This window comes from Solanum tuberosum, unplaced genomic scaffold (assembly GCF_000226075.1).
Source record: "Solanum tuberosum cultivar DM 1-3 516 R44 unplaced genomic scaffold, SolTub_3.0 scf00099, whole genome shotgun sequence".
In the NCBI taxonomy this organism is placed as follows: Eukaryota; Viridiplantae; Streptophyta; class Magnoliopsida; order Solanales; family Solanaceae; genus Solanum; species Solanum tuberosum.
The window spans coordinates 311,946-329,205 of record NW_006239023.1 but is presented as its reverse complement, the minus strand read 5'-3'; the positions used below and the strand labels follow the sequence as shown (position 1 = coordinate 329,205).

Genomic DNA, 17,260 nt, shown 5'->3' with positions numbered 1-17,260 from the left:
AAAAAAGAAAGATAAAAATAACTTTGCTTATATCTGATTTAATAGATTTTATATATATAAATAACAATTACATTTGTAATATTTTAATTACAATTATATTTATAAATGTTTTAAATTAAATAAAGAAGGAAAAGAAAGAATCTTGAAAAGATAAAAAATAGTAGTATAATATAAATGAGGAAAGAGAAAATGTAAGTGTAGTTATTTTCAGAAATTTTTAAAAGCATAATTAGTTTGAAAAAAGAAACGGAAAATTAAGAATGAGAAAGAAAAATCTTAATGAGGAAAGAGAAAAGTTAAGTGTACCAATTTTTCTGCACTTTATGTAATAATGAGATTCGCTTCTTAATTCTAATTTTTACTTGTGAATAGTAAATTAAAAATATAGGCATTTAAGAAAATAACATATAACAATTTAATATAAAAATAAATTATTTTTAAAATCTATAAATTTATATCAATATGCATTAATAAAAAGAAAATTAAATTTTAAATCATGAGTATTACCAAAATAACAAATATTCCCATAATTAATACCGACAATACCTGAAATTTGTTTTTGAATTAATCTACATTATTACATTATTTTATTTATGCAAAGAGTTTGATTGGGGAAAAAAATATTGATCAAATTCGATTTAATCTTTTTGTTAACAAATTTATTCTTTAAAAATAATAATAAAAAAATAGTAAACACTTAAAATTTCTCTATGAAAAATTGATATTAAATTTGTAAGTAATTATATTGGGCCCGTATACGGGCCTTCAGTTATCTAGTATGTTAAATGTGTGCGATAAAATAGAGTATCCCAAATTTTTACTAAAAGAAAAATAATGAAGAATGTGAATATTGAGTAGAAATTTCACTGGACACCTTATTTGGTTATCTCCATTTAATATGTACTCCTTTAAAAAAATATGTTTATGTTGTAAAACTAAATGGATGCCATGTGGGCCACCCTTTAAGTGTCATCACTTGCTATACTAAAATGATGCCATGTGGGGCCACCCATTTTAGAGGTGTTATTACTTGGCCAAGTGGAAAACTTCCTAATGGTCAAGTGTTAGTTTGTATGTTACTAATTGGCTTATATATTGCCATTACTTTCATTCACTAAAGGATGAGATAAGAAAAGTCTGGAATATATTATGCTCTCCCTTTGTTTGTTCTTCTTATTATTTTAGTTTATTAATATTAATTTGTTAGCTAGTTATTTTATAACACGTTATTAGCACGAGACTCTGCCAACTTCAACTACTTTAAATAGGTAAAAAGGGTAAAAAATTTATTTATCTAAAAAAATGTCTAATATTTCTAAACTTGAATATATCGGGTAAATGATACTCGTCATGGATACTAGACGCTGAAATCCACCTAGATGTGATGGGTCTGGTAGACACCATCAAAGATAATAACCAGGCATCCAATCAAGAACGTGCAAATGATATGATATTTCTCCGCCACCATCTTGACAAGGGGTTGAAAATGCAATACCTCACCATTAAAACCCCCTTAATACTGTGGAATAATTTGAAAGATAGATATGACCACCTGAAGTTGGTCATTCTTCCACAGGCGCGTCATGATTGGTTTAATCTGAGGTTACTAGACTTTAAAAGTATAACTGGATATAATTCTTCCATGTAGAATTATATCACAGTTAAATTTATGCGGAGAAAAGGTCACTGAACATGATAAGCTTGAGAGAACATACTCCACATTTCCTGCCTCGAGTATGCTCCTGCAGCAGCAATATCGAGAAATGGATTTTAAAAAATATTATGAATTACTTTCACATCTTCTTAATGTTGAACGACATAACGACCTATTGATAAAACATCATGAAAGTCGACTCGTTGGTTCTATGCCACTCCCTGAAGTGAACAGACAAATTATCACCAACGAGAAAGAGGTCGTGACTCTTATCCTGGTCGTGGATTGGGTCGTGGCCGTGGTCATGATGGTCGTCTTGCACCAAAAAACTGACCAACAGTATAAAAGGAAAGGTGAAAGACAAGAAGTGATACAAAAGAAAAATTCAGAAAGTGTATGTCACAGATGTGGAAGAATGTGACACTGGTCGCGTACTTGTCGATCATCTAAGCGTCTGGTTCAGCTCTATCAGGCATCCTTGAAAAAGGGTGATAATAATCTAGAAGCAAACTTTATCTCTGAAGATAATGTTGAGCTCATACATAAGATGAATAATAATGCAGAAGCAAACTTCATCTCTGAAGATAATGTTGAGCCTATGCATCTGGATGTAGCTGATTTCTTTGTATTCCCTGAAGTAAAAATAATTAGTGACAATCCCACGATAATCTAGATAATTTCCTTTTCTGTTTGTCTGTATTAGTTGGTATGTTTGTGTTTTTCTAATCCTTGTAAATATAATAGCCATTTTAATAGTAATATTTTACTTTGTTTATATATGTTTTTGAAGAAAATATGTATATGCCCCAAACTTCGTTTGGATCAATGATCAATCATGAAGATATTTGTGTAATTGATAGTGGAATAACGCACGCCATATTCAAAGATGAGAAATACTTCTCTTACTTGCTTAGAGAAAAGCAAATGTTACTACAATTTCTGGTAATTCGAACTTAATAGAAGGCTCCGGAAGAGCTATTATATTTCTTCCTAAGCGGACAAAACTTGTTATAGAAGATGCATTGTTTTTTTCTAAATCCCCAAGAAACCTGTTAAGTTTTAAAGATATTCGCCGAAATGGATATCATGTTGAGACAATAAATGAAATGAATGTTGAATACTTTGGTATTACCAAGATTGTCTCAGACCAGAAATATGTGTTGGAGAAATTATCTACTTTATCTTCTGGCTTATATTATGCAAAAATTAGTACAGTTGAAGCACATTCTATCGTAAACCAGAAGTTTACTAACTTAAAAACTTTTGTGCTTTGGCATGATCGAATAGGTCATCCTGGATCAATAATGATGAGACGAATAATTGAAAACTCAAATGGACATCCATTAAAGAACCTGAAGATTCTTACGAGTGATGAATTTTCATGTGCTGCTTGTTGTCACGGAAAATTGATTACTAGGCCATCACCAATGAAGGTTAACATTGAATCCCCTCAATTTTTAGAGCGTATACATGGGAATATTTGTGGACCTATTCACCCATCTAGTGGGTTGTTTAGATATTTTATGGTCCTAATATATGCATCTTCAAGATGGTCTCCTGTGTTCCTCTTATCGTCTCGCAACCTGGTGTTTGCAAAATTATTGGCACAAATAATAAGATTAAGGGCGTAATTCCCAGATTATCCTATTAAGGCTATTCGCCTTGATAATGCTGGAGAATTTACATCCCAAGCTTTTGATGATAATTGCTTATCAATTGGGATAAGAATTGAACATTCTGTTGCTCATGTTCATACTCAAAATGGCCTGGCAGAGTCATTTATTTAGCGCCTACAATTGATAGCAAGACCTCTACTTATGAAAACTAAGTTACCTACTACTGTTTGAGGCCATGCTATCATACATGCAACATCACTTGTTTGTCTCAGACCGACTCATTATTATAAGGGCAAATTATAGAAATCACATACTTTTAAGGTAAAATTACAATTTATCCCTTAAAAGTTTATAATTACAGAAATCTCTCAAACGGATACAATAATATAAGCGCTGATATATTAATCTGATGCGCGAGATACTGTAATTGTTATGCAAGATACATTACATTTTATACATGATACACTAATCTGATGTACATTTTATACATGATACACTAATCTGATGCGCGAGATACATTAATTTTGATGCGCGAGATACACTAATCTGATGCGCAAAAAATGAGGAATTTTGGAGATTGTAAAACTTATAGGGGATAATGGTAATAAGTAAACTAAAATGTGGGATTTTTGTAATTTTTCCTTATAATAAATACTCTCCGTCACAATTAATATTTGGTCATGAACGAAATATTGCTCATCTACGAATTTTTGAATGTGTTGTATATGTGCCAGTAGCACCACCCAGCGCACTAAGATGGCCCCCACAGAAGGTTAGGCATATATGTTGGGTTTGATTCACCCTCAATGATTTGTTACCTTGAGCAATTGACGGTAGATTTATTTACTGCAAGATTTGCAGATTGTCGATTTAATGAAACAATTTTTCAGCAATTAGGGGGAGATAAAAAGGAACTTGAAAGTAAAATTGCATAGAAAGTTTCATCATTATCTCATTTTGATCCACGTCCCCCTATGTGTGAACAGGAGGTCCAAAACATCATCCATTTGCAAAACATAGCAAATCAAATACTAGACGCATTTACTGATTTGAAAAGGATAACAAAGTCACATACTCCTGCAGTAAATGTGCCTATCCGGATTGACGTCCCGAAAGAACCATCTACAAGTGTCATGGCTTCTGAATCACAAACACACTTGAAACGTGGCAGACCATTGGGTTCAAAGGATAAAAATCCTAGAAAAAGAAGTACGAAAAATGACATTATAAAAGAATATTTTAGGAAGAGATTCAAGATCTGATTAATTCCGATATTCCTGAAGAGATCAGTGAACCCGAGACTCAAGTGAATGAAAAACTTTCAATAAGTTCTACGGGTGATGGGATAAATTTAGATCGATCGAAAATCATAGTTGATAATGTTTTCGCATATAATGTTGCACTTAACATGATGCAAGACATTGAGGATTTTGAACCTTTATCTATCGAAGAATATCGACAAAGATGTGATTGGTCAAAAATGGCAAGAGGCAATTCAATCAGAATTGAACTCACTTGCTAAACATGAGGTTTTTGGACTGGTAGTCCAAACCCCAAATGGTATAAAATTGGTTGGCTATAAATGGGTTTTTGTGCGAAAGCAAAATGAAAGAAATGAAATTGTAAGATACAAGGCACGCCTTGTTGCGCAAGGATTCTCTCAATGAAGAAACATATTCACTAGTTATGGATGCAATAACTTTTCGATATCTCATATGTTTAACTGTTCATGAAAACCTTGAAATACATCTGATGGATGTGGTTACAACTTATCTTTACGGTTCACTTGATAATGAAATTTATATGAAAATTCCAGAAGGACTTAAAATGCCTGAAGCATATAGTTCAAAACCTCGGGAAATGTGTTCAATCAAATTACAAAAGTCATTATACGGCTTAAAACAATCAGGGCGCATGTGGTATAATCGCCTCAGTGAGTACTTGATAAAACAAGATTATATAAATGATGTCATTTGTCCTTGTATTTTATTAAGAAAAGAACATCATGATTTGTTATTCTTGCTGTTTATGTTGATGACATTAATCTCATTGGAACTCCAGAAGAGGTCCAAAAGGCAATTGAATAGCTAAAGAAAGAATTTGAGATGAAAGACCTTGGAAAGACAAAACTTTGTCTTAGTCTACAAATTGAACATTTAGTAGACCGGGTCTTCATCCATCAATCTGCATATACTGAGAAAATTTTGAAACGATTTTACATGGACAAAACACATCTATTAAGTACTCCAATGGTTATTCGGTCACTTGAAGTGAGTAAAGATCCATTCCGACCTCAAGAAGAGAATGAGGAACCTCTTGGTCATGAAGTACCTTATCTTAGTGCAATTAGTGCACTTATGTATCTTGCTAATGCTATGAGACCTGACATAGCATTTTATGTTAATTTGTTAGCAAGATATAGTTCTTCCCCTACACGAAGACATTGGAATAGAGTTAAACATATAATGCGATATCTAAAGGGGACCAGTGATTTGGGTCTATTCTATACTAACAAAGATAGTGCAGATCTTGTTGGTCATGCAGATGCAGGTTTTTTATCTGACCCACATAAAACGCGATCTCAAACAGGCTACCTGTTCACATATGGAGGTACTGCTATATCATGGCAATCTACGAGGCAGTCCATTGTTGCTACTTCTTCAAATCATGCTGAGATAATAGCTATTCATGAAGCAAGTAGAGAATGTATATGGTTGAGATCAATGATACATTTCATCAAAGAAAGATGTGGTTTGAAGTGTGATGTCAAGCTACCCACAGTGCTCTTTGAAGACAATGACAATGATGCATGCATAGCTCAACTAAGAAGAGGCTTCATAAAAGGAGATAGAACAAAACATATTTCACCAAAATTATTTTTCACACATGATCTACAGAAAAATAATGATAGTAATATACAACAAATTCGTTCAAGTGATAATCCAGCAGATTTATTCACCAATTTTTTACCAGCCTCAACTCTTGAGAAGATGGTGCACAAGATTGGAAAGCGAATATTAAGCATCTGAATCGTGGTCTTTATCAGGGGGAGTAAAATACGCGCTGCACTCTTTTTTTCTTAGTCTAGGTTTTATCCCACTGCATTTTCCTAAAAAGGTTTTTAATGAGACAACAATCAATGCGTATTATGAATGTCTATGTATATTTTTGTTCCTTCAACTTTTCTTTTACATGGATATTCAAGGGGGAGTATTGTAAAACTAAATGGATGCCATGTGGGCCACCCTTTAAGTGTCATCACTTGCTATACTAAAATGATGCCATGTGGGGCCACCCATTTTTGAGGTGTCATCACTTGGCCAAGTGAATAACTTCCTAATGGCCAAGTGTTAGTTTATATGTTACTAATTGGCTATATTTAGCCATTACTTTCATTCACTAAAGGATGAGATAAGAAAAAGTTTGGAATATATTATGCTTTCCCTTTGTTTGTTCTTCTTATTATTTTAGTTTATTAATATTAGTTTGTTAGCTAGATATTTTATAACAATTTAACTATTATTAGTATTAGATAGCTTTCGACAATTTCTTTTTGCCTTTTTTCTGCTCTGTGCTTGTGCTTCCCTTTCCTCCTCCTCTTCTTCCCTTTTCCTTCTAGTCGTTGTACTTTTTTTTGAATTTATAGAAATGGATTGAAGAAATTTTAAAATATAAAAAAATGAGGTTAAATCAACTAAGTCTTGAAAATAATGACAAATTACTGTTGTTTCAAAATGAACTTAATAGATTTGTTGCTTTCTTGACAAAATTAATAATTGACGATGGTTCTTTATGATATATGAAACTTATGTTTCAAAATTGAATTTATTTAGAATAAATTTCGATGTTAAATCATGTATTGGATTGTTAAAATTCAAAGATCAATTAATTATCTTTTTGACAGAAAAAGTTCAAACACACCAAATTGAAATGTAAGCCAATTTTCACATGCACTTCAGAAAATGATACTTGTAGTTAGTTACAAACTTCAGAAAATAATGTTTTTAGATAGCCATAATCAGATAAATTTCATTAAAAATATATATTTAAATTTGAGCTTTCTTAAGTTCACAACTTCAATAAAAGATGTCCGGGATTGACTTTGGCATGACATATCAGACTTCAAATAAAAATATTTGACGTAAGACCTTCACAAATTCAAATTCCAAATAAAAACATCTAAAGTCAGACACATATATTCAACTTCAATCATGTACATCTGATATAATTTTCAAAGCAAGTAACCTTTTATTTTTTTTATAAATATAAAAAGGAAAAATTACAGAAATCCATCTTTTAGTTTACTTATTACCATTATCCCCTATAAGTTTTACAAATTTCCAAAATCCCTCATTTTCACGCATCAAATTAATGTATCAGTGCTTATATTATTGTATCTCGCGCATTAGATTAATGTATCAACGCTTATATTATTGTATCTCGCGCATCAGATTAATGTATCAGAGCTATATAAGTGCTGACACATGCGCGAGATACAATAATATAAGCGCTGATACATTAATATGATGCGCAAGATACAATAATATAAGCGCTGATACATTAATTTGATTGCGCGAGATACAATAATATAAGCGCTAATACACTAATCTGATGCGCGAAAATGAGGGATTTCTGAGATTTGTAAAACTTATAGGGGATAATGGTAATAAGTAAACTAAAAGATGGATTTCTGTAATTTTTCCTTTTTATATTTATAAAAAAAATAAAAGGTTACTTGCTTTGAAAATTATATCAGATGTACATGATTGAAGTTGAATATATGTGTCTGACTTTAGATGTTTTTATTTGGAATTTGAATTTGTGAAGGTCTTACGTCAAATATTTTTATTTGAAGTCTGATATGTCATGCCAAAGTCAATCCCGGACATCTTTTATTGAAGTTGTGAACTTAAGAAAGCTCAAATTTAAATATATATTTTTAATGAAATTTATCTGATTATGGCTATCTAAAAACATTATTTTCTGAAGTTTGTAACTAACTACAAGTATCATTTTCTGAAGTGCATGTGAAATTGTAATTTGCCCATATAAAAATGAATACAAATTAAATGACGAACCCAAAAAGAGGTCCATTATAATTAACGGGCTTTCACTAATCAACCATCAACCATCTGTATCGAAACGGCCCAAGCTTGGGTTAGTATCCAAAAGGCCCATAAGTACTTTAATACATATTTAAGCAAAGTAAGAAAAAGGCAAAGAATCAAACGGTCAATTGTTTAGGGTTTTAGAGAAAACCCTTTGCAGCTCCGGTTTTCCTTCTGCAATGGCGTTCTGGGGTTAGTATCATTCTTTTTTTTTTCTGTTTTTTCATGTATGAATTCCATTTTTTAACACAAGAAACGAAGTACATTAATCGCATAAATTAAAATTTCTCTTTTCTTTGTGTGTCTGCTTCCAGGAGTTGAATTGAAGTCTGGTAAACCATTCACTCATAATTTCGAAAAAGAGAGGGGAAGGCTTCACATCTCCCAGGTTTGCTTCAAAAGCTTTAACACTCGCTTTCCACACATTTATTTTCTCTTTTTCATGGGTCATTTCGATGTTTCGTGTGATTAATTTGTTTTTATATCTTAAAGATGTTGTAGTATTGAAGTATTTGGATATAATTGAAATTTTATGTTCTTGTAATTTACGTATATCTTCATTAATGTGATTGAAGTACTTAAGAGTTATGTGTTGAGCTGCCATTGCAAAATAGTGGTATTGATGCTTGTTACCTGTCTGTTATCGAAAATGTCCAATAGATGAAACAATTTGTTGGTGTTAGTTCTTAGCCAGCACAGCATCTTTCGTTTTCCAGTCAGAATACATAAGAATTCCATCAAAGTAAGAGGTTAATTAAATAAATTGTTTAGGTTTTCCATTATGAAAATGGGTCAAAAGGAAGTTTAGTGTTGAAAGCATAATCCTCTGCCTAAGTGTTCTAACATATATTTGGAACACTCAAATTTGGACAAATATTCCTCAAGTTATATTGGTGTATAGACAAAATTGAATTGACTTAGTTGTTGGTAATCTTCTGGATGTATTTCTGGTGTCCAATATCACATTGTACTCTTTATTTTTCTCATCATTATGCTAATTTTATTTGTTTCTCTGAGTGATTCAGGCAACATTAGGCTCAGGCTCGTCAAACAAAAAAAGCATAGTTCAATGTAAAGTAGGTGATAAGGAGCCAATTTACGTGTGTTCGTTATTGCCAGAAAAACTGGAGACATGCCCATTGAATCTCGAGTTTGAGGAGGATGAAGATGTTACCTTCTCAGTTATTGGTTCTCACAATGTTCATCTCTCTGGTTTCTTTTACGGAGAGAGTGAGGATTGCTGTGGAGATGAACATGGATCGTATCCTTAAGATGCTACTATATGTTATTCAGCTTGAACTTTACCATTTTGATTTATGGAAATACATAAATGAAATGTTTTCTTGAAAGTTTGAATCTATTTTCTGTATTCCTTGACATTGGTGTAAAGTGACTACGAGGAAGGTGCTTCTGAGACTGATAGTGCGTCTGATGATTCTTTCGAATTTAATTATGACACAGAAGATGAAGATGAGGATGGCTCAACTGACAATGATGATTTTATCATGTACCCACCTTCCCCTATTCCCAACAGTGGAGGTAACTTCGTGTTGTACTTTTCTTTGGGTCTTGAAAGATACTGCCAATGGTGTATGTTAAGCTTACAATTTTCGTTTTCCATTTTGAACACATATTGTGATTGGAGAGGAGGATCAATCCAAAATTTGAAATTTATCACTCCCTTTGTCCCAATCTCTGTGGCATTGTTTGATCCAGCATGTAGTTCAAGTAAGAAATGATGACTTTTGAAACTTTTTTTGCTGGGAGAAGAGGATGTATGCAAAATCTGAAAGCATGGGTGTTACTAGTTTGGCAAAAATGTTGCAACTCCAAATAGTTAATTGATGTGATTAAGAATGAGGATCCATTCTGATTACATGTGGTATCTGTTATCAGAATTGAATATATTTCTGTTTCTCCTAGTACCGTGATCACCTTTCTATTAAAAAAAGTTTAAAACCTTTGGTTTCCATATATAGAGTGGGATTTTAACGAGAGTAAATTGAAAATGGTGGTAGAAAATGTCCATCAAGTTTAAGTTCATTAGCTTCTTTTGATTTTTTTCCTCCTGTGAAATGCATATTTCCTTATATTTAAAATGCCTTAAAAATTTTGTTTGCATTTTGTAAAGTGAGAATTGAAGAGATACTGGAGGATGAAAAGCCTACAGATGAAAATGGTACATCCAAAAAGCCAAAAAAGAAGAAAAATCAGTCAAAAGGGATTGATGACTCTGAGCGCCAGATAGTCGTGAAGGGTAATACTGACAGTCCTCAGATGGAGAGTGAAGATGAGGATGGCTTTCCGATATCTGCTCCCTCTGAAAACAAAACTAAATCAGTGAGATCTCAAAAATCAGATGGAACTAAAGATCAGGATACCGGTGAGGAAGCAGGTGAGAAGAAAGGCTTAAAAAAGAGACTTCGTGATGATACTGGCAAAGCCAATGATCAGCAAAGGTGAGAACCATTTTACTTTGTAGAGTGTGTTGTGAATTTTGAATTTAGGCTGCGTGGATATATTGCTTAATGGGGATGACCTAAATTCTTCATGGTATTCTGTAAGGTTCTATCTTCTAGATCTGTTAACTTTTATGATTTATTTTAGTGGTGATAACTCTATTTTCTTCTTATCCTACAAGCAGAGAAGACAACGCTAAGCAAAATAAAAAGAATAAGAAGAAAAAAGTAGTGGATGGGGAGGAATCGGTTCGTGAGGATGTTTTAAAGAGCAGTGCCAATCCAGAGCATGTAGAGGGTAATGATGAGGCAGTTTCAGTAGGTAAAACTGAAGATGGTCAGAAGCCAACTAATGAGAAGTAAGTTCTGCTCTCTTGTAGTGTAGAATATAAACGAAAAGAATAAGGTTATAAACTGATATGTTTCGCAAATGAATCTGGATTGTTATGTGCATAATTAACGGGCCCAATCTGGCTTAAAGTTTCATCCAATTGCATGTTCTGAATTCTGACTGGCTTCCATATGAGCTTATTGTATATTTTATTGAACTCCATTGCTTTTACTAGTAAGATGCCTTGTAGTCTATTCTTTCACTAAAAATTGTTCTCAGGGATACTGAGAAAAAGAAGAAAAAGAAAAAGAACAAGAAAAATCAACAGGACGGCGAAGCAGTTACAGAGGTTGAAAAAGATAAGAAGAATGAATCACATGAGGTACAGGAGGAGAATGCAGGGACTAAGCCTTCTCATGCGAGGACCTTTGGAAATGGATTGGTCATAGAGGAGCTGGCTATGGGCAAGCCAGATGGGAAAAAAGCTTCCCCTGGAAAGAAGGTCTGGTTTTCTTCCTTGTCACGTGTAATTAATTGTTCTCTCAATGGACTGTTTCATTTTGTACGTTCCTCGGAAAGCAATGGGATCTTGCTATAACTTCACAATTAAGTCAATCAGGATTTAGGCTTCTCCTTTTTGATGAATTTGTAGGAGTACACTTACCTTTATTGATAATGACTTTCTGCCACTGAGCAGGTTGGTGTACGTTATACTGGCAAGCTGAAGAAGAATGGCAAAATATTCGATTCAAATATTGGGAAAAGACCTTTTGAATTTCGCTTAGGTACTATATTTGATCTTATGTGAAGATGACTTTTATTATTTTGATGTGTTAAACTTAGGTTTTTGTGCTTGCAGGTATTGGTCAAGTTATAAAGGGTTGGGATGTTGGTGTAAATGGTAATTTACTTGGATGACTGAACTGATTTTTTTATTTTATTTTATAGTTACGTTTCCAGTGTTGAGAACTAACTTATTTATGTACATCCTACTATCAGGCATGCGCGTTGGGGACAAAAGGAGAATTACAATCCCACCAGCCATGGGGTATGGATTTGAGTTTCTGTTTGCAATCATTTGTAGTACCTGTTCATTAGTGCAAGGCATGAAAACCTGTCTTGGGTTGTGGCAAAATTCTTGTAAGATGCAAGAGCATGCCCTAAGTAGGGTTATTGACTAGAGTGTTTCCCTTGCTTGAGAGAGAGGAAAATCAGAAACCAAATTAATTTTTTCCTAAGCAAGTTACTAGTTTTTACCTGTTTGCATCATCCTTTGAAGTTCTCTTTTCTAATGAATTGGAGCTGTCTTTAAAGTTTTTGGTTATCTATGCAATGATTGAGTAATGGTCTTCTTGTTTTCAGGTATGGGGCTAAAGGCGCTGGTCGTGACATACCACCCAATTCATGGTTGGTATTTGATGTTGAGCTGGTAAACGTTAATTGATCGTGCCTTCACATGGTGGATGTTTTTGCCTGTTCAGCATAATTCTAAAATTGTTGTCATAGTATTCTTTTTATGCCAAGACAAGTTAGCTTCACTTGTACAAATTATACAAGTAGAGCAGGGGTTACCATTTTTGTAAGATGACTCAATTTCAGATTCCTGCCAAAATTTTGAAGTATTGTATGACTCGTCGAGAGTACATTTTCTGTCGGAAGACCAAAATCCTTGGATGATCATGTTTTGCTTTTGTTATACTGTTAGTATCTGTTCATTTAGTGTAAGGTTTGGGTCCTTACAATATATGTCTGTTGGTTCATATAGAAAAGTGAGAAGGCGAAGTTGGATGATTTCAATGGTTCATGTTTATGAATTTCAACATTTGAAGTTGCAGATGTTGATCTTTGGACCTTATTTATTGTTTGTCATGGCTTCTATTAGAGATTTTAATATCATTCTCTCCAACAGTCTCTGTTTAGTTTGAATTAGGCTATCATGTTCACTTAGCTCACAAACTTGTACTTTTTTACACTCCCTTCGTCTCAAATTACTTGATCATATTATAAAAAAAATGATTTTCTTAAATTATTCATTATTAATTTTGATATTGATGGATAAAATACATAAATAAAGTGTATTAAAAAGAAAAGGGCCAAATATACCCCTGTACTAGGAAATAGTTTAAAAATATTCCTAGTTATACTTTTGGGTTAAATATATTTCTCTCGTTTTACTTTTTGGGTTAAATGACTAAAAGAGGACACGTGGACGATTAAGATTAAATGAACTATTCAATTTAAATAAATCAAATTCAAATATAACTCGACCCACCCCAATAATTTAACCCGACCTAATTTTAACATTGACCCACCCAATTTATAACATTGACCTAATTAAACTCTGAATTCATGCATACCTAGAGAAAATAACACTGCTTTGAAAAGAACAGACGCACATTGCTAATTTCTCTTTTTTGATGGTATCTGACATGCATTTTCCTAGTTTTTCTTTGTCCAGATATTAGGACTGCTCATGACTGAGCCAAGAATTTCTAAAGTGTTTGCTGACCTGCATACCGTTAACTCCAGAAAAATTATTATATTTCGTTCATTTAATCTTAGTTATACACGTGTCCTCTTTTAGTCATAAGAGTATATTTAGCCTGAAAGTAACGAGAGGAATATATTTAGCCCGAAAGTATAGCTAGGGACATATTTAAACTATTTTTTATAGTACATGGATATATTTGACCCTTTACCGTAAAAAGAGTTGAGGGGTAAATTAGTTAAAATAATTTTTTTTTTATTAATAATTTCTTAAGGAACGTATAAAGAAAAAGTGGATAAGTAATATGGAGTATGATATCAGTGACTTTGAAAAAACTTGATAGTAGTAAATACTTCAAGATAAAACTTTGCACATGTCAAATGAATATTATGTCCAATATTTAGTACTCGACTAATAATTTCACAAGAACAGAAACATTACATAATTAATTTTTGTGTAGTGTTACAATCCTAATTATCGTATCACATGTCCAACAAAGTTCTTTATTTATTTTGCAAGAATCCTACCTAATTATTTTCATACCAAAGCAGTAGACTCAAATTATGTCCCTAATTTAAATTTCTAAATGGCATTCTTTTTTTTTTTTTTACAGAATGTTAATAATTTTCTAACCAAAGCTGGAGACTTAAATTATGACTGAAATTCAGAAATTTAAACGTGGGTTTGATTTATTTTGGAAGAACATTAATAGTTTCTCTAGACAAATTTGGAGAATTAAATTACTACTCCAAAATTTAAAATCTAAACAGGGTTTTAATTTATTTTGAAGGAATAATGTCAATCATTTTGTTACAAATTTAAATAAGATTTTAACTTATATTAGAGGCATTTCAGTTATTTTCTTATCAAAGTTGGAGACTTAAATTAGAAATTTTAATCTTTTTAAAAACTATATCGGAGTTATGTATTTCAATTATTTTTCTTTCAAAAGTCTGAGCCAGGCTTAAATTATTACTGAAATTTAGAATTTTAAACAAGATTTTTAATTTGTGTTGGATGGTAATTCAATTATGTTTAAATCTAGAAGTGACAACCACGTGAAAGACAACCCACAAGTGAAATATATCTAAACCACAGCTTAAACAAAAGAAGACACCAAAAGACTAAAATACCCTTCTGAAGAAGCAAACATGAGTCATGGTGAATACCACTTGCTTGCTCTTACACACTTCTATATAGTAAGTACCACTAAAATAATTCACTTCTTTATTTATTACTCTTTCCGTTTAAAAAAAAAGACATAGTTTGACTTGGAACAAAGTTTAAGAAAAGAAAGAAGATTTTTTAATCATATGGTTCTAAATTAAAGTTATGTCAAATGTGCCAGAATGTCCTTTAATCTTGTTGTCTTAAACATATCACGTGAAAAGTTGAAGTGAAAATATTGCCAAAAAAGAGAGAAATCATTCTTTTTGAAACAGACTAAAAAGGAAATTAAATCATTCTTTTTTTAAAATAGAGGGAATAGTTCATACTTGATCACACACAAACCACTAAACATACACATTTTTACAAAAATCTTAACAGCTGAGCGAGAAAAGTCTGTTCTTTCCTTTCGATTTATTCACTAATCTGAAACTTAGTTCAATTTCTTTTTGCCTCAAAAATGTTGAGACAAAAGCCAAAAATTGTGATAATTGGAGCAGGAATTGCTGGTCTAACAGCAGCTAAAACACTATACACAATAACAGAAAAGAACTCCAATGAATTATTTGATCTTTGTGTTGTTGAAGGTGGAAACAGAATTGGTGGAAGAATTCTAACTTCAGAATTCAATGGTGATCAAATTGAACTAGGTGCTACTTGGATTCATGGAATTGAAGGTAATCCAATTTATAAAATTGCTCAAGAATTCAACTCATTTCAATCAGAAAAGCCTTGGGAATGTAAAGAAGGTAAATTAATTGATAAAAGTGTCACTATAACAGAAGATGGTTATCAAGTAAATTCTTCTCTTGTTGAGTCCATATCAATTTTTTACAACAAAATGTTAAAATTTTGTTCTGGTAAAGGGGATTTTCAAGATGGGATTTGTAGACAAATTCTTGAAAGTTTGAATCTTGAAAATGGTAATGCTAAAAATCTCAGTATTGGTTCTTTCCTTAAGAAAGGTCTTGAATTTTTTTGGGATTTAAAGATAGATCAAGAAAATGTTCAAGTGTTTGATAATTGGAGTAGAAAATCACTTGAAGAAGGCGTGTTCGCAATGTTTGAGAATATAAATAGGCATTATTCATCAGCAGATGATTTGGGAACTCTTGATTTTAATGGAGAAAGTGAGTATTGTAATTTTCATGGAGATGAAATGACTATAGCTAAAGGGTACTCGAGTGTGATTGAAGCTTTAGCCTCTGTTTTACCTGATGGTTTGATTCAATTAGGCCGAAAAGTGACCAAAATTGAATGGCAATCTGACTTAATATTGGAAAATGACGATGGTGGTACTGGTACTAAGCCAGTGAAGTTACATTTAAGTGATGGATCAGTAATGTATGCTGATCATGTCATTGTTACAGTCTCATTAGGTGTTTTAAAGAAAGGAATTCGCGATAACTCTGCTATGTTTAGTCCTCAGCTTCCTAGTTTCAAGACTGAAGCAATTTCAAGACTTGGATTTGGTGTTGTTGACAAGTTATTCTTGAAGCTAAGTAGTCCAAGTACTCATGATGATAATGGCATGATATTTCCCTACTTGCAAATGGTATATCATCAATCGGACTCGAAGTTATTCCACCCTAAAGTTCCTTTGTGGATTAGAAGGACAGCTCTTATATATCCAATTTATCCAAATTCAAGTACTATAGTATCATGGTTTGCAGGTAAAGAAGCTCTTGAGATGGAATCTCTTGATGATGAGGAGATCATAGATGGTGTTTCGACAACAATGTCATTTTTTCTTGCTAACTCAAAGCAATTCAAGAATAACTCAGATTCTGCAGCAGAAAGTCGCATAAAGTTTTCTAACATTTTGAGGTGCAAATGGGGTAGTGATCCTTTGTTCTTGGGTTCATATACTTATATAGCTGTTGGATCAAGTGGAGATGATTTGGATGCTATGGCTGAACCATTGCCTAAAAGGATATCAAAGAATTGTCCTCCACTTCAGATATTGTTTGCAGGTGAAGCAACACATAGATCTTGTTATTCAACAACTCATGGTGCTTATCTTACTGGCCTTAGAGAAGCCAATAGGCTTCTTAAGCACTTTCAATGTGTTGATGATGTTTAAAATGATTGCTGTTCTTTTTTCTCTTGTTATTTTGATATTCATTTGGATTTGAGAGTGTAAGGGGAATTGTTAGAGGGTACTTAGATGATAAAAAATGTTTGTCAAATTGAACTTAATAGGAATTGAATTCGAAATCTTTAGTTAACGATGAAAGAATATTTACTTACTGTCAAACTGAACTTTAATCAATTGAAGTTGGGCTCTGAAAAAGTATCTTTAGTCAGGTCATATCATGTTGTTTTTCTTCTGTTTAATAAAACAAAATACCATGTGGAGCTCATCAGCTTCCAGCTCCACCTTTTGCCAACCATTTATTCCTTCATAAAATGCAATGCCCATTCCTAACTATGATTC

The 17,260-nt window shown here is 32.6% G+C and overlaps 2 protein-coding genes across 2 annotated transcripts; both read left to right on the top strand.

Annotated features, from left to right (window-relative positions):
* Window positions 1–8,495: 8,495 nt before the first annotated feature.
* Window positions 8,496–13,002, top strand: LOC102579636 (peptidyl-prolyl cis-trans isomerase FKBP53). The gene is made up of 11 exons (XM_006348004.2): window positions 8,496–8,570; window positions 8,693–8,766; window positions 9,404–9,639; window positions 9,769–9,917; window positions 10,510–10,837; window positions 11,023–11,196; window positions 11,448–11,670; window positions 11,866–11,953; window positions 12,028–12,069; window positions 12,168–12,216; window positions 12,531–13,002. Exons 1-11 carry the CDS (start codon window positions 8,558–8,560, stop codon window positions 12,610–12,612), a joined length of 1,458 nt encoding a protein of 485 aa, XP_006348066.1. The 5' UTR covers window positions 8,496–8,557; the 3' UTR covers window positions 12,613–13,002.
* Window positions 13,003–15,185: 2,183 nt separating this feature from the next.
* Window positions 15,186–17,071, top strand: LOC102579310 (probable polyamine oxidase 5). Its single transcript, XM_006348003.2, has one exon. It carries the CDS (start codon window positions 15,284–15,286, stop codon window positions 16,904–16,906), a length of 1,623 nt encoding a protein of 540 aa, XP_006348065.1. The 5' UTR covers window positions 15,186–15,283; the 3' UTR covers window positions 16,907–17,071.
* The last annotated feature ends 189 nt before the right edge of the window (window positions 17,072–17,260 follow it).

What these genes read in the sequence shown, in the direction of transcription:
- LOC102579636 (XM_006348004.2), top strand. An exon ending in CCCTATTCCCAACAGTGGAG is followed by an intron (nt 9,918 to 10,509) that starts GTAACTTCGTGT and finishes CATTTTGTAAAG; the next exon opens with TGAGAATTGAAGAGATACTG. An exon ending in TTGGGATGTTGGTGTAAATG is followed by an intron (nt 12,070 to 12,167) that starts GTAATTTACTTG and finishes TCCTACTATCAG; the next exon opens with GCATGCGCGTTGGGGACAAA.
- LOC102579310 (XM_006348003.2), top strand. Translation starts at nt 15,284, where the DNA reads ATGTTGAGACAAAAGCCAAAAATTGTGATAATTGGAGCAGGAATTGCT.